Source organism: Anastrepha ludens, chromosome 3 (assembly GCF_028408465.1).
Source record: "Anastrepha ludens isolate Willacy chromosome 3, idAnaLude1.1, whole genome shotgun sequence".
Classification (NCBI taxonomy): domain Eukaryota; kingdom Metazoa; phylum Arthropoda; class Insecta; order Diptera; family Tephritidae; genus Anastrepha; species Anastrepha ludens.
In genome coordinates this window covers 126,773,437-126,791,800 of record NC_071499.1, presented here as the reverse complement: position 1 = coordinate 126,791,800, position 18,364 = coordinate 126,773,437, and the positions used below count along the sequence as shown (strand labels likewise).

Here is an 18,364-nt window from a genome sequence, read left to right as displayed (position 1 = left end):
AGTGTTTTTTGAAAATTAATTATTTTTAAGCAACTATTGATTGGTCAACATTCGTACAGGTCAACATTTCAAGGAGTTGGTTTTTGAGTTGAAACTACATTTTTTATTTTATATATTTGCTTTTCCTCTGTATCTCATGCAGATTTACAGCAAAACTTATATTAATTTTTATGCACAAATTTTCTGTAAAAATATTTAAATTTAGTTTCAATGTATTTATACAGCATTACTAACTAAAATGTTTATAAAAAAATAAAACACAATACAAAAATTGTAAATTGTGATAATAATGATAAACGGCACTAAACTAAGGACATTTATGCAATAAGTTTTTTTTTCGTTTTTTTATCTTTAAAAAATCACACGCAAAAGGCGAGAGAAAAAGGCGCAAGTCGAAAATGACGCAAAGTTGGGAAAAAAAGCTTAAAACCGTAAGATACAGCAAGCCAGCTGCTAAAAGTTCAAATTATTTGAAATACTGCTTTTGTTTCAGACAAACATACAAAATTTAATAAATGTGAGGTTGGATTGCGAAAATACGGTTTTCAAAAGAAGCCAAAATTTGTAATAAAAAAACTATTCACATTTTTTGAAAAAACACAATGAAAAGAAATCTACAAATTTAAAGACACGAGCATACAAAAAATACTATGAAAAACATACTTATAGCAGTCAGCGTATTAAAGGCAGTTGAAAAAGTTATTCAACAACGAAAACTAATAGCTGTTTGATGGAAGCAGAAAGCATCCTAATTAGCTTGCAGTTTTCACACTATTCAAACAATTAAAAAAAAAATGAGAGCACTATTAAAAATCCCCCTCGCAAAAACTCACTTTGCGCCAAAAAGTATGCCACTTTCAATCAACGTTCCAATATCTTTCATGTAAAATTTTAATGGAATATTTATGGAAATATTTAATGGAATAAAATGAAAATGCAAATCATTTCGAGAGGTTTCAGTCATAAACAGATTCGATTTTCGTTCAAATATATTTTTTGTCAATAACAACGCCAACGCTAACTCAGAATCACAGTGAGATTTTTAATTCAAACTTAATTAAACTAATAATGCGCCCAAATGCATACTTTTAGGTGCACTCCCTAATTTCCTACTAATAACACTTTCAGTTCCAAATAGAATTCACTTGCTAATATTATTTTCACCATTTTCAGAAAACCGGTTTAAATACTTTTTGCTGGAATGTTCTTAGGAAAATGTTTGTGTTATTGAGTAACGCTGGAGGGCAGTTGCTTTTAAATAAAGGGTTGTGTTACAATTTTTCATTTGATTTTTTCTCTGTTTTCCTTATTAAATTTTTTTATTTAATTTCTTCTTTTTTTTGCATTTTATAATCTTTTACTTTCAAAACCAAATTTTTCAATTTGTAGTTTATCAAAAATCTAAAACTTGTACGCTATCCAAAAGGCCTGTTTTCAATTGAAATATTTTGTGATGAAATTTCTTTCATGAAAACGAGAAAAAAAATTATGTATTTCCCTATTTCCCTTTCTTCCTTACTTCTTCGCCACTTGCGCCTAATATACACTCTCTTTCTCTCCTGCTTAAGCGTGTTTTTGTCAACATTCTTTTTACATATTCTTTGTTATATTTTCATTGCGATTGTTGTTGATTCAACAAAATAATTTTAATAATGATTTTCGTATGCGAAAATCTGGTTTGAAATTTTACTTATGAAATGATCTTAAAAAATGTTCCCTCGTTCAAATCCTTTAACTTTTGCTTACGTATCTTTGTCGCACAAGTTATTGTAATCTCTGATTTTCGGTGTCTGTGTTGGCGAACATTTTTTTTGTTTTGTCTATTGCTTGTCATAAGAAAGTTCTCTTCAGTTTCTTATATTCCCTGCTTAGCAGTGTTTTTTTTTTTTTATATATCTAATGATTTTGCAAGCAATCACGTTTTTTACCGTTAAATAATTATAAATGGAACAAAACCAATATTTATGCTAAGACGTGTTTATTTTATTGCGTGACTGTAGTTGTTCTGTTGTTACGCTGCCTTGGAGGGGTACTGGAGGTACGTGCGCTTGTTGTTGTAAACCAGGTCGCGAGCGAGCATTCATTCAGCTCGATTATGGCATTTGAGAGTTAAAACATATTCATTCACATTCTTGGTTTCTTCAAATATATCCTTCGTTTGCCGCTACTCATTTGTTCTTGTATTATCCCCGCATTTTCGGCTATTCGCACCCATCGCATTCCTCTATTTCACTCACTCTTCCCCTCTCTCCCAACATCACTATTTTCACTCTTGTATAGTACTCTATTTTTCTTGCGTGTTTGGAAGTGTGTGAAAACCGTTGCCGTACGCTTCTTCAATATATTTCTTTTTAATGTTCTTTACATATTCAAGCTAAAATTGAAATTTCAAAAAAAAAAAAACATATATATAGAATTTTTAATATTTTTGTAGTTGTCATCATTTCGCTATAACATTTTTGTCATATAATACTCTCTTTCATTTTGCTAAAAACAACGTTTTCGCTCTATGGCTCGCGTTTTTTCTTTGCTCAAAAGTTGGCAAGCAGAAAAAATTATTTATTGCTGTTATATTATTTTTGATGTTCTTTTTGAAAATATTACGTTGTAATTGAGGGTAGTTGCTGCTGTTGTTGTTGTTGTAATATTCGTTTCTTTACTATTTTCTTACAAAATGAAAATTAATATCAATCAATGAGTCAATTAATTAACTATTTCGTAAGCATATTTTTGTTTAATTAATTGATTTGAGCAAAAAAACGTGCAAACAATGTGTAAAGGGGAAAGCCGACAGCCGACAGCCGAAAAAATTAGTTACATTTAATTTATAAATATTTTAATATATTTTACTTTTCATTTTTCTCATCCTTTGGTATTCTTCATTATAAGTATTTTTATTCAAGTGACCCGTGTACGTATACGTAACGTTGTTGTTTCTGATGTTCAGTTGTTTGTGTAGACGATCGACCAGTCGTGCGGTGCTCGTGCCATGCTGCGACCGCAGTTAGTCAATACTTAGCATTATAAATAATTTAATTGTTATTTTACAAAGTTCAACGTCTTGACTAACTGTAGCCTAAAGCTAGCCACTAACGCACAATAAATCCGTCAATCGCGTGGTATGCGAACGAATCCGTACTCATATCATAACAATATCACAACAGTCGTCCAACTCGAACCCAATCGATTGCCTCAATCGATATATTCCCTCCTTCTCTAGCTTTCTTTTGCCTCGTTATGTGCAGGCGTGGGGTGGAGTGGTAATTTACCAAAGTGTTTAGAAAAAATGTTACCTAACTCTACGACTCTCTCTCTCGCACGCCAAGCTCGTCAATCTTGATCGTATATATAATAATACAAAATACACTAATGAGAAGACGAGGAGACTTTTGTTGAACTATTTCTGAGGCTGTGTTCAGGTAGAAAACTTTAAAATAAATTCAAAAAGAGTAAAAATTCAGAAGTAATTTTTCCAACTATACCAAAAAAGTTAATTAAACTATAAAATTAAAAATTTAACCACAAAGTTGCAAGAAACAAAAAAAAATTTAAATAGCCTGGACGGCTTTTATGTATGCAAAATTTGTATTTCTTTTTTTGGTATTATGGACTTATTCATTTTTCGCCCTTATGTTCTGAATACGAATATTATCGATGTGAATGAAAAAAGGGTCTAGGAAAAGAAAAATACTGAAATAAGTAAATTAAACTAAAGGGCGTTTTGAGTAGAGAGTACACATTTTCCTAATACGTTATAAGGCACGACGAGCTTAATAAAGGTTCGAGCAAGAATATATTAGATTCGTTTCGAATGATACCCTAAAAAGATATTGACCGGCGCCTAGAAAATACTTTTAAAATTACCAGGAAACCAGATTTCAGGATTTAAGCTTTAAAAACTTGTACGGATCTTTCATCTGGTAAATATTTAGTCATTCTGATCACTCGGGATGAGATATAGTTTGCATTCTTTTCAATCGAAAAATTAAAACTCGAAACATTTTGATACAAAAAAATTGTTTCCTTAAAAAATTCCTTAAAAATCCATTTGGACTAAACGAAATTCATAAAGTAGGTCTATGCATTTTTCGAAGTAAACGGGGATAAATCTCGAAGGATTTAAAAAAACATTTCAAAAACCTATTTGGGCAAAACAAAGTTAAAAAACAAAATTGTTAAAGTTTTCAAACCACAAATTTTGTTTAGCCAACGAAGTTCGATAAATGAAAATTCGTGGAATTGATTTGTGTGAAATGATGTTCAAAATGTAGTATTCTTCCTTTTTTCATAGGGGCAACAAAGGCTAAATCACAAAGGATTTTGAAAAGAATCTTTGAATTTTTCAAAAATATATTTGGACTAATCCAAGCCAGACAAATCGGAATAAAATAAAGTGGAAAAACAACTCTTTGAATGCATCCAAACTTTATGAAAAAGTTCGAGAAGTAAAAAAATTTATTGATTATGCAAAGGATACTTAGGCGAAATCTCTGCGGTATTACTCAAACTTTCTGCTACTATTTAATGTGTGCCATGAGTAGACACAAAATTAATTTTTAAAATATCGTGCACATGAAGAGCTAAAAAAAACAGTTTTCATTACTAAAATGGGGAGCTTTCCTAAGTATTAGGATAGAAATTTTAATAAAGTATACAAAAAAAGGTAGAATTAAAACACCAACCGCTAACCGTAGATTAATTAATTAGTTTTCGCCAAGTCATGTTACAGAAGTTCAGCATAAAAAACTCCGTATTTGCTTTCTGTAGTGGTTACCACCGCCTAAACCCGTTAAATTGCTTATAAATTTATTAAAAACGTATAGTCTCTTTTTACACATTGTCTGCAAGTGTTAATTTTATATAATTGTGCGTGTGCGCTTTTTTATTACTTTACAGTTAGGATTGTTACTTTTTTTTTTTGTTTTGTACTGAATTGTTGCAACATTTTTCGTTTTATTTTTAGACATTCATGTTGCTTTTATAAAGTTGTTTACAATTTTTACGTTTTTTTACCAGAAAATCGCTTTGTTTTCAGCAGATAATATTTCCAACATATTTCAAATGTGAAGCGTGAAGAAAGCAGACGGGGCTGCGTATGATGAAAATGTTGAATTAGTACAAAAAAAAACTGATTTTTTGCTTTTTTATACGACGCTGTGTATGCGGGCGAGATGATTGAATTATTGTTGAAAGCTTTTTATTTTCTTTTTGTGCGTAACAAAATAGAATGTGAAAATATTCTTTCTTTTAATGGTCTATTTTGTTATTTAATATTTTCGAGACAAATTTTGATTTTCTTGCTATGTAAAGTTGCTAACTTTTGTAACAGCAAAAAGTGAGGTTATTTCAACCTAATTAATATTTTGAATGAGTTAAAAAAAATTAATAATTTAAAGGCCCGTTTTGCACTCTAGGCACACTGTACAACTTGCTAATGTTAAATTCAGTTAGTTATTGCAACAACTTCAAAAGAGTTAGAAACACAATTTTTTTCACTACTAGAGCTCGGGCTTATCGCCAATTATTTTTTAATACTAAATTGCATTAAAAGCAAAATGACGGAACTCAACTTTAAAAATCAAGTCATTTTCTTAAAAGAAAAATTATTTCTTTAGCTTAGAAAAGAGAGGATATAACAACTTGACTACTATTAACTGATTTCTGTTTTAATTTTTTTTAACTACTTTTAGTAGCGACTTTTTAACTATCTAATACTAACTAGCATGCCACTCAGATTTTTCAAGGCAAAATTGTGTTGAATACAATTTTTCATTTAAATGTTTTCCTTGAAATAAAAGTAACTTAAGGACTTCTAAAAACAAAACTTAAATAAAAAATATACAAGAAATTGTTTGTCTTTGTTGTTATATAACAAAATAAAAAAAAATAACTAAAGTAAAATACTGTGAGTAGCTTTAAAGTGCCTTATGCTGCGCATGGTTGCATTTGGTATTCAACGGTTTTATAAATTTCTTTTAATACTTAAGTATATACATTTTTAAATCATCCACACTTTTGTGCACACTTTTGTGATTTTATGCTACTAAAAATACTTTTTTTACCAGTCTCGTATTGCAGTGTTTTTTTTATTTATTTATTTTGTTTTTGTGAATACGCCATTCGTTTTAGTAATATCTGTAATCTGCTTGGTTTTTGCTTAATACTTTTCAAAATAGCTGAATATTAAAAACAAAGTTGTTCTTTTTTATTTACTATGCTAATCCTCAGTGAATTTTGAATTTGTTTTGCAATTAAATTTAAGCACACGTTTAAATTTGTTTCCTTTTTTGGTTTTTTCTTTTCGTTTGAAAACCTTTGCACACATTTTTTTTTTTTTTTGTTTCTTTGCTGAGAATAGGCTCCCAACTCTGCTAAATGTATAACAGAAAAAAATTAAATGCTTACGCTTGCTCTCTTTCCTCACTCTCCCTCGAATTCGCTCTCGCTCTCTCGCTCTCTGATTGGCTGCCCCCAATACACAATTGCTTCACGGTTTTTTCACTCGCATATTTGTTTTTTTTTTTGTTTTTGTTGGGTTTAAAAGGTTTTTTAAATAGGTTGTATTTTTTCAATAAATATTAAAATGCTTGGTTTATACCCATGGGTTTAATAATTTAGATTTCATTAACTAATCGCACATGGGGTGAATAGTAAATTGCTAATCAAAAATTAATTAAGAATTTTTATATATATTTTTATAGAGAAAAACTATGAAAAGATTTTATAAATACTCGTATATATATACTTTTTTTCAAATTTAGGCAAATATACAACATATTCTGCTTGATTTTTTTTTGTTAACTCGGACGTTTTGTAATAAACGACTTTTTGTTTTTTAAAGAAAAAAAAAATTTAAAGTAAGAAAATGGAATGGGAGGTATACGGCGACATTTAGGGCGTTTTATTGTAAAAATTATGTATAGCTTAGAAATTATTATTTGAGAAACTTTTAATTAATATAATATAAAAATAGCGCAGGTGCAGAAAAAATCTAACTTTACACCAGTTTGATGTAAAGGAACAATCGAAATTGTCGATTCACAATCAGAATGAGCTTCTGATCTGGCGTTTGCATTTATACGTTTGGTAAGAAAACATGGGACTTCTTTGAATTATGCTCACATTCCATTTAGCAAATTTAATTAGAGAAAAACTGCTTATTATAAATCTCAGGTTTTACGTGCTACTTTTTTTTCAATGTATTCCCTATAAATGTTTGACGTACTTTCACTTTTATTAATCAATTGTAGAAATTCGAAACTCCGAAAAAAGGTGTTCCCAAAGGAAATTTAATACAGCAAACTAACCCATATGATGGCCAAACATTACGACCACAGCAGTGAACGCTTAAAAAACGTGGAAACATATTTGCGAGCCTTTATTCGGGCACTGCTGTGAAGCCATAACATAACAAAGGATAAATTAGCCGTTATCTTTAAACTTTGATAATTCACGAAAAAAGTTTAACTATAAGTGCTCCCTCCCTGTAAAAGGTTCGTTAGATGTGATTCGCATAGACGTGACCATATTTGAGTGGGAGTATAAAATATTTGGTCACCATACGCAGCACATTGAAGTCTCCTAACTCACACTTTAGAATTAGTTTCCAACTTATATGCGCTGCTTAAAAGTATGCAACAATCAATTGTAGGAAATTTGAATCTCACATGAAAGTGTGTCTGTTATTCGAGATAGATAATTTAGTGGTAAGCTCACATAGAAAATTGTATGTAAAATATAAAATCAGTATAAGATCTGCAAATTATAAAATTGAATTTGCAAATTATTAATATGTTGCAACTTTAAGCAATTTATCAGCGCATTATTGTTAAAAATTAATTTAAAAAAAAATTAGTAAATAAAAAAATAAAATAAAAAAAAAACAAGCAAGTAGAATATGTGTATCGATTTTGCCGTTTTCCCTCTAGATTCTTTTTTTGTCTTCTAATTAATCTATAATAAAAAATATATAAAATTCAATGAAACGCGTCCTAACCTGCTTCGCTATCACTCGAATCGCTGGAACTGCTATCGCTTGAACTGGACGATGATGAATCGCTGGAACTGGAACTGGATGAGAGGCGATTCGTGGGCGGTACCGCTTCCACTTTATTCGATGATGATTCGTCTGTAGGAGATGGAAGAAAGGACAGAAATTAAAGAAAGCGAAGATGAAGTTTGTGGGGAAAAGAAGTATATCGATTTCATTGAAATTTTTAATTTTGTACAGTTACTTTCATTTTATTTGAGCGCTTTCGTAAAAAATGTATTATTAACAAGAGTGTTGTTGACGGTTTAAGGGGTTATACGATTTTTTTTTATTGCATTTTTGTAATGTACATACTATATTCAAAAGTATACGCACGAAATTTGAAGTAGATCTAAGCAATACTTTCGGAGTTATACCTAAATATGTAGAGATGCCTCGGCACGTTTTAAGGTAGGTATTGAAACTTTAAACGTGTTTTTTTCAAAACGGCATTTTTCAAGTCGGTGTACACGATATCTCGAAAACGGCTTGTTTGATCGGTCAACCGTTTTAACTCAATCTTTAAAGATACATTTTCTAGTAATTAATCGTTCCTTTTGTAAATCTGATACTTATTTTCCAAGGTAAAAATCGAAATCATTTCTTTTAAAAGCTGCCATTTTGTGAAAATTCACTATTTTGATTAGCCGAACGATTAATTACTAGATAATCTAATATATTAACAAAATTTGTTTGGTTTTTTGATTTCAGATAATCCAATCCTGAGTTACGATGTACACCGTAAATCGTCTTTTTTTAAAGGAGGTTCCAGAAATCGCCTGCAGCGCGCTCTATAATCAACATTTTCATAAATAGAAAATTTTGTTACGTTCTTGAAGGATGCTTTTATAACCGCCAAAAATTTTCAAATTAAAATATTCTGAAGTTTCTTCAGGATAAATCCTTGACAACCCGTCTTTTATTTGCTTCATAACTGCGTATATTTAAGCTCCTAGATAAATACAAATGTATGTTAGGATAATGCTAAATAATCTAATTTTATCATAACTTTGTAAACTCCTATGTTAAAATGATTTTGGGCAATAAATGAAATGAAATGAAATAACTGCGTATAACCCCTTAACAGATTTAAAGATCGCTCCCTTACGTGTTGAGTAGGTTTTGTAGGTGGAGGTAGTTTTTTTGTGAGTTTTGAAAGACATTTTCGAAAAAAGCCAAATTACTATGTTTGAAAGTTTTGTTGAATTAACTGAATTCTATTGCTGGAGCGAAGGGAACACACACTGTGATTCAATTTTTTCACTCAAGAAAAACAATCTATTATTTAATTTTTTTCACTCACTCTAATATTTTTTTCTTAATAATTTTATTGCCTTTCAGACAAACTATTGTATAATTTTAAATTTGTCGCTCGATAAATTTTTCAGTAACCAAAAAATTAACTTATTTAGATTTAAAACAATATATTTTTTTTTTCATTGAAATTTTTTTCTTATTTAAACTTTTTCGTTCAATTAAAAAATTCCCGTTCTTATTTACCTTTTTTGGCTGTCTTCTTGCTGGTACCCAATTGACCGGTGACATCCTGTAATCGTTTCTCCAATTCCTGTTTTTTCTCCGCCATTTGTTCATCTTTAGATTTGCCAGATGGCTTTTTATCTATCAACGCGCGAGAGTTGAGAAAAGAAAATGAAATTTTATAATTAGTTTGGAAGCATGCAATGTTTTTTATAGCTACGGAATTTTAATACAATTCTTCCATTGTTGTTAGTTCGCTGACTCTAATATAGTTATATTACTTTCATTTTTTTTCTATTTAAGTCGTGAAACTGAAGTTGAAAAATACAAAACAAAACATTACATAATACTGCTAAAATATAAAACTATCCAAGTACTTTTAAGTTAGTGTATTTGAACAGCCCCGTTTAGTGCACAAAAATAAATCTGAGCATTAATAATTTTTAAAAAGCAGCCGAAACATTTCGTAAAACTAAAATCCTTTTACTTATGAAAAACATAACAATAAAACATACTGTGTTACGCAAATTTAGCTTGCGTAGAAAGTGAAATTAAAAAGCATGCACAAGATCTTAAACACAAAAAAATATTAGTAATGCACGTACGAACAAAATTTATCCAACATTCCCTGGCTCGACTGTTGACTGCCGTCGTTTCAGCGCATACAAAAGCAACAACAAAAATTGGATAAAAATAAAACTTAACTTAATAAAAAAAAGTAAAAATCTTAAATATAAATAGAAAATATATTTTCACCAGAGAATATCGGTACCTCAAATCTCTTTTGCATAGCCAATATCTTAATTTTTTATTACCCACATAATACGCTTAAAAATATGCCAACACTAACGCCATTCATGTAACCGTTTTTTAGTTTTTATCATTAAAGTATGATAAATGGCCAGATGACGACTTCTGTGCAATAATATAAAACTCAAATTTTCGTGAGTTCGTTGGGAAAATCTACATCATAAGAATTATTGATGCTTTGGGGATTAAAACATTCATTAGCAATCATTTTTTCCAATGTACTAAAAGCTTGTGAACCTTAAAGTCCATTTTCAAAACTCATTTTTTTATTAAAAAATTTAAATTTAATAGAAAAAAATTGAAATTTTTTACAAAAAATTAAAATTTTTATACAAAAAAATGTAATTCAAAGTTCTCTAGGTTTAAGTATTAGACCATAAAATTTCTTCTCCAAACATTATATTTTTTAAAGCTAAGTATTAGTCCATAAAACTACTTTCTTTTTTTTGCAAAATTGTTTTTCATTTTTTTCGAAAAAAAAAGTTATTTTTGAAAGCTTTAGTGTCTTGTGAAATAGATATTTCCCAAACCGTTTTAATATAAAACTTGTTTTAATTTTGTGGGAAAGAAACTAAAATAACTTAGGTAAAATATATTAAAAACATGCGGAAGCGTTTGTTAAAAAAATTTTGCAAATAAATAAATTTGACTAAACACATCAAAGAAAAGTTTTAAATAGAGAGAATAGAATGCAAAAAGGTATAAAGAGATATTAATAAAATAAAAATTTAGGAACAAGCCAGACACATTTAAATTCAAAAAAGGCGCGGTGAATTTGCACACTTTTATACAATACGACAGTAATAGTAAAATTGTACAAAAAAAAATTCCACTCATTTTGTTTGTTAAATTTTAGAAAAGATTGCAAAAACAAAAAACAAAAATTATGCGCATTGGGTCTGCCTTAAAGAAGCAAAATAAAAATAAATAAATAAAGATAACCAACTTCAATCACAACAGCAACAAATCAAGCAATACGATTATTAAGGTACCCAATTCTAAGTGAAGCCAGTTGTTTAGTATGTACAAAAATTACTTCAGTACTTGTAGTAGAAAAGCTATAAAAAACCGTATGGTATGGTATTTTTTTTTAGTTAAGCTTTCGTTGGTGTTTAGTTCATCCAATTAACACAGTCACTACTATAAATATTGAATTATTCACTGGAATTTCATATTGTTTCATTCCCATTTTGTTATGTAACAGTATGCGTCCTCCTACTTTTTTTAATATTTCACATTTCATAGTAGGGCATATTGGTCACAATTTGATAAAAAAGAACGAAAAAACATAGGCTGCGGCGTTGTTGCAACACACACAAAAAAGGCTTAATCTATGATTTTAATCATTTTAATTTAAAAAAATGTCTATTATGTGTTTGTTTGTTAAAAATTATGGTTTCTTATTAAATATAAAATTCTTTTCAAAAAAGTGGTCTGAAATGTTTTTAGTCATTCACTATGCTACACCCAAAAAATGGAGCAGAATACAAATTTACAGTTTGCAAGGAAAAAAATGGGACGAGAAGATAAAGATTTTTTTTCTTATTCCAAACGAAATTGCTCCTTTTAATTACTGAAGTTATATATAAAGTTGGGAGCGAGTGATAATACACAAGACAAATTAAGCAGTAACTAAATTTCTTTCTCGGATACCGAAATTAAAGTACAATTCGATGTATAAAATTATTGCTTCTTGTGTAATTGATGAAGAAACCACTGTTTCGATGAATCGCTTAGTTTTAGAGAACGAAAATTTTTACATTTTTATCTTTATACAAAATATACAATTCAGGTATTTTTCTCGGTAAGAACTATAAATGTCCGAACCAAATTTAGGCATGGAAATAGCAGCAACGCCGGTAATTAAAATTTTGTTTAAGTAAAAGTAAATAACGGTTAGAGAAAAAGGATACGCCTGAGATACAAAAATGTTAGATAACAACCGAAAGGTAGTTTGGTTGGTAGTTGGAAACTTGTTATATATAATATGTATATGTATGTAGCTAAAAAGGGTGATTTTTTGCATTTTGTGTAAAATAGCAAAACATAACGACACAATTTTTTTTTAACTAAATAGAGAACTAGCCTACGCTATCAGACGATGTGAATATCGATCAAGTGCTGCTATTCAGGCATTCCTAAAGTTGTTGGATAGAGGGTTATTTGCCTTTTGGCTTGAAAACTTCAATGGAATTCCGCAAATTGCAAACAACACATATGGCGAGATGGAAATGGTTGAGAACGTAAATAATATAAGATGTATATATGTATTATATGTGTTTGATTAAATGGTGATGTGCAAATATTTTTGAAACAAAAGTAAAATTACATCAAATCTATAGAATGAAATACGTAAGGGTAGATTTCTAACTTTAATTTAAGCAGTAATTTTTGGGAAATGCTGCAAACTCGGATTTTGGCAGTAATATTTAAAATGGGACTAGTGAAGAAAAAAGCAAACTCAAATTGAAAAATCAACAATAAACTCAGATTTTTTTAATTATTAAAAGCAACCAATAAAATTCATTTAAAATTAAATCCATAAACAATTTAAAATCCGCGGCGGCTTAAGTATGTATGAGAGAGAGAGAGAGAGAGATAGGGGAGCAGTGTGAGTGAATAAAAGTTTTCAAACTAACTTAAACGGTGGAGCAACACTAATAACAACAAACAAACTCAAACAGGTGAAAGCTTAAGTTGAAAAAATGCAATTTGAATGCATTTTGCCCCGAAAGCGAGGTCACAACAAGCACAATGCAAATCGGCAAAGTATGAATGAGGAAGTGTGTATGTGTGTAAGTGTGCGTGTGCGCTCTTTAAAAAAACTTGTGATTTCTCTTTCATTAACAATAACACAAAAATAATTTGGGGGTCTTAAAAATCAGCAAAAAAGCACTAACAATTGTTGCGTATTTAAAAAAAATTATATTGGGTGGCTTTTTTTTTGGTAAAGGCAAAAGCTGGTTGCAAGCTTCTTTGTATAATTTAACTATTTGACACTGTTCATTATGTTGCTATTTCAATAAAAAGTATCTAATATTAGCACTTTTTAATATAGGTAAATATTTCTTCTCATCTTCCCATTGTATCGCTTTATTTTTTATTTGAATTTCTCTAGTAGTGCGTGTCATTGGGATAAACTTACAGTAGGGCTTACGAGTTTTTTTGCGTAGACAGGATGCCACATAGCTTTCCAGTTCTCGCAGCGTTGACGGTTTCAAAGTTTCGAAATCGATTTCGATCTCGTCTGGATTGGAGTCACGCAGTGAAGGTTCGCGATTTTGTATTATATGCACAACACGTCCAAGCTTGTCGCCTAAATCGAAAAGGGATGAAATAAAAATAATAAGCGGAATTAAAATTTTACACGAAAATCTTTCGGAGTTTTAATCATTTTACCTGGCAGTTTATTAATATCTAACGATAGCTGTCGCTTTTCGTCATATGACATCGGCTTGGCGGTATCTTCCTCTTCCGAATCGAAGTTCATCACCTGACTTGGCTTCTTCTTGTTGGTACCGCGCGCAGTCGTGCCACTTGCACCGCCTGCCACCCCACCGCCGCCGGCGTTTGCTGTAGCTGCTCCACCCTTCGTTCGCTTGTTTGCACCTGCAGCGCCACCAGCGCCTGGTGCACCACCACCGGCCGCACCAGCTTTCGGGCCACGCTGACCCTTCACTTTGTTACCTTTACCACCGGTAGCTGCAGCACCCGCCGTCGTGCCCGTCAAGCCTGCAGCTAACGGCGCTCCCTTGGCACCCACCGGTCCAGGCCCCAGTTGACCCATCGCCATGGCAGCGGCCAAGTCGGTTCCATGCAGACTCGCACCTGCTGTCAATGCTGCATTCACGCCCACACCGGAACCCACAACGCCAACTCCACCCGCTGGGCCATGCGCACCGCCCACACTAGCCAATGCAGCGCCAATACCAACACCTGCGCCACCCTTCTTCTTTTCTTTCAACTTTTTCTTGGCTTTCTTTTTGTTGGAGGCTTCTTCCATTAGTTTGCGCATCTCTTCTTGCAGGTCAAGCAACTTTGCTTCCAGCAGCTTTAGTTTCGCATTGCGCTCCTCATCCGAATTTGATTCGTTCTCGGTGTCAGAAGACTCATCCGAAGATGAGTCGCTGGCATCGCCACCGCCGCCGCCACCACCTCCACCGCCACCGCCACGTTTCGATGTAGTGGAAAATGCATGGTGGGCAGCAGCTGCCGCGGCCGCGTGCGCGTTTGCCACTGGTTCGTCGGGTATATTGGCGTAGCGCATTTCAAAGACGTCCTGCAGCTTGCGGCCCATGGCAACAACATCGTGATCTGGCGGGTTGTATTTATAGCAGTTGGTGAATATTAATCGCACATCGGCGGCAAACTCGGGCGCGCTTTTGTATTCACGATTGTCCATTTTTCGCTTCACTGTGCCAAGATCCATTGGTTTCTTGATAATGTCGTGGTAGTCGTGTAGCCCCAACAGCTCCGCATCGACGGGCTTGTAGAAAGGCCAAGCGTATCCCGAGTGCTTCTTGGAAAACAGCTCTTTGAGAATTTCATTACAAGATTTGAGTGCGTCGGAGAGTTTCTCCTTATTTTTAACAGCGCCTGGCACGCCACCACTTGCCCCTCCGGCAACGCCCAAACCGCCGGGCGCCATGCTGGCGACGGCCATTGGTGACATGGGATAAGCGGATCCTTGGAATGTAAGATCCTGCCGAGCATACAGAAAAAAATTAAGAACAATTTTAAGACCAGAAGTGTTTGAGCGGCTATACAAAAGTTTCAAAATTGAGAGCAATTATTAAATAAAATAAAACGGAAATAAAAGGAGGCGTAGCGCAATAGCGTGATGAGCAATGCAATGAGCGTTCAATTTATGGGTTTTCCAATGAAAATTTACACGAGATGGAGTAGGTAGGAGACGAGGTGATATGGTGAGGCTAGAATATGGACAAGGATACATGAATATAAAAATGGCAACAAAAGTTTATAAAAAAATCTCTTTATACATCAATTCTATTATTATATATATTATATTTACAGAATTTACAGAATCTATTTTTTTTTGACGAAATAAAACAAAATTAAAAAACACAATAAATGTTTGACTTATTTGCTTTGAAGTGTATCCTTTAAAATTTTCTACTTTCCGTCATTATTTGCTGGCTTTAAAATTCTAAGTAAATTAAGTTTATACTGTGTTAACTTTTTTATCATATTGAAGTTCCGGAACAATTATTAAATTCACTTAAAAGATACTTAAAATGATTAAAGGTGTTGTTTTTTTGTAATTGTAATTTAAAATTTAATTACATCTCTGCTCTAGATGATGGAAAATATTAAAGGCATGCGAATAAGCAAATTGTGTTTTTTTTTCTCTTTTACAAAAATAAGCAAATAATAAAACGCAATATTGTCCATCTCTCTTTCATTTCTTCTCAATTTCCACCCACTACTCTCAGCCAGCCAGCGCTCGCCTACCTTTTTATTCATTACCTGTCGACTGGATTCTCGTCTAGTTGCAATTTTGGCGCTCTTGGAATCGATTTGCGCATAAGGTGGCATTTCAAATGAATTCGCTGTCGGCGTCGTTGTGTCGGCCTTTCGCTTCACACCCTTCTTCATTTTCGCCGGCTGTTGTGGCGGTATTACCGCATCGGCTGTGCTATTTACGCTGCTGTGATGATACGCGGAGACTGCGGCAGCAGCTGCTGCTGCTGCTACGGCTGCTGCTGAGTTGGGTGCACCACCTCCGCTCGCAGTATTCACGCCACCACCACTGGCATCGAGTAGCGATGAATTAACTGCACCGGCCGCATTTACGGACGCCGCCAGGGCGGCACCAGCACCCACCAAAGATCCGCTTGCCACACTCCCGGCCGGCAATATGCCACCGGTAGGTAGTACTGTGGCCCCGGCACCAGCTAAAGCTGCGCCTCCACCGCCAGCTATAGCAGTAGTTGTTGTATTTGTGCTGCCGGGCACTGTTTGTGGTGGCACAGTGCCAATTGGCGGAATGGCGGGTGTAGTTGGGGCCGTAGTGCCGCCCGTCGATGAGACTGTGCTGCTCAAAGCAGAGTGGGGGCGTGCGGGCGCACGTGGAGTCCCGCCTGTAGCTGCTGATGCAGCTGCAGATGCCGCTGCCGCACCGGCAACAGGTGTATGTAGTAAAGCTGAGCTAGGTGTGGCCGGTTTACCCGGTGGACGTGGTTTCTTTTTGCCACCCTTCGGTGTCACTGGCTCCAACTCGATTTCCTCCTTGGGCATAGCTTCGATTTTCTGCAGGAAGACCTTTTCTAGCGTCTGCGCCATAACAACCACATCCTCACCAGGTTTATTATAGACATAACAATTGGTGAACATTGTATTAAAATCTTGTATCGCTTCTTTAGCTGACCAATAGTAATTATTTTCAAGACGTTTCTTAATCGTACCCATGTCCATGGGGTGTGTTATGATCTTATGGTAATCGGGCAGGTTTAATTTTTTCGCATCGACCGGCTGCTGGAATGGCCAAGAGAAATGATGTTTCCAAATTGCTTTCATCACGGTTTTGATGAGATACTGAAGTTGGTTTGTATTGCGACCGGGTCGATCGGGTGGAGGTATGGTCGGAGGCTGTACGATGCCGTTAACCGGCTCCACATACGGTTCGTCGCGTGGTGGTGGTTCCTGCGACATTTTCGTTTTTTTCTACTACACTACACTGCGCGCACTGTTAGAAATCAGCAAAATGATTATATGATAATACTCGCGTAGGGATATTATTAATGGCTGGAGCGTAATTTCAAAATAAATAACTGGAACAGATTGCGCTTTAAGGTCATATGCGCGCATGTGTTTCAAGATTGTTAGACGCTTCTTTGCGCAGTGAAGCCCTCGTCTTTTTTATATCTCTTTAAAAAATTATGTTGAAGTGAATACGAAGACACACTTTTTTAAGGGGACGAGGCTACGGCTTCTATTGATAACCACTAAGTGAAGTTGGTGGCGTGTTTATTAGTGTAAGAGACTCAAATGAGCTCTAAAAATCAGCCGCTCGCTTCAATTTTAATTTGTCAGTATACAAAGTACTTCCCCTTTCACCTACTGCCTTTCTCGCTTCGATTGCTTGCAATTGCAAGCGCAATTAAAACTTCCTCAAATCCTTTTTTGCAGTCTAGTGTTATGGTAGTAGAGTAGTTTAAAGGTAGCTCTCGAACCTTCCGATGCTTGAAATAGTGAACTACTACTTGATTTGACTACTACTTTTGTGATTATTGTTGCTGCTGTTGTTATAGGCCGCCGCATCTTATGGCAAAAGGAACAACTGAAATTAGAAAAAGCAATTGGTTAGGGTATTTCTTAATAGAAAATTTATTAAATACGATTTTGATATTTGAAATTTGTTTAGTGATTTTCCCTAACACTTACCACACATTTAGAGCAACAGAAGTAGTATTCGGGATCAGCTCGACGAACTGCACATTTTCCCACCACTGTTTTCGTTCTGCTTTTCACTAAATATATACTTGTGCAATTACAAAACTTTTGCGTAATCGATTGGAGGTTTCTTATTAAGCTGCATGTGGTCATGCAGGCCAAGTCAATTCTGGAGCATTAAAACTGAAACGAAAAGTATATTGGTATTATATAAAAGATATTGTATGGAAATTCATATATATGTACTCTAAATATGGTTTATTAATTTATGTGAAATTCTATAATACTTGTTCGTGACAGCCTGACAGCCCAAAACAAATAATCCAATAATAGTAAGTTAACGACTTTTTTATGCGCTTGCCGTTGAGCAATTCAAACACAAAAGTGTCACCATATAAAAAAAATGATTTTTAATATATCGCGCTAGATTTTCAATATTTTTTTCTATTTTCGACCAAAATCAGTTGTCGATGTTTTAACAGCAAATATTTGCAGTCACAGGTAAATGTAAATAAGGTAGAATGCAAATAAAGAGAGATTTCATTTTCTAGTATTAGTTTATTAGTACTTGATGGGCCCTGAAGGAATCCATCTTAATGCCAATGTCCAACATATTGTATTTAAAGACAAATT

General features: G+C 33.5%; 1 protein-coding gene across 11 annotated transcripts in view; it reads right to left on the bottom strand.

The window, feature by feature from the left end:
* Positions 1-18,364, bottom strand: part of LOC128859108 (homeotic protein female sterile) — a 34,502-nt gene that overhangs the window by 10,706 nt on the left and 5,432 nt on the right. For 8 of the 11 annotated variants that reach the window (XM_054095839.1, XM_054095844.1, XM_054095840.1 and 5 more), the window contains 6 exons: positions 17,723-17,914; positions 15,791-17,618; positions 13,718-15,020; positions 13,464-13,634; positions 9,530-9,649; positions 7,997-8,128 (listed from right to left, as the gene is read on the bottom strand). In XM_054095839.1, coding sequence (XP_053951814.1) covers positions 7,997-8,128; positions 9,530-9,649; positions 13,464-13,634; positions 13,718-15,020; positions 15,791-16,990 — 2,926 coding nt within the window. In that variant the 5' untranslated portion in view covers positions 16,991-17,618; positions 17,723-17,914. The remainder of the gene's footprint in view (positions 1-7,996; positions 8,129-9,529; positions 9,650-13,463; positions 13,635-13,717; positions 15,021-15,790; positions 17,619-17,722; positions 17,915-18,364) is intronic. The other 3 variants (XM_054095847.1, XM_054095848.1, XM_054095849.1) reach the window with 3 other exon arrangements.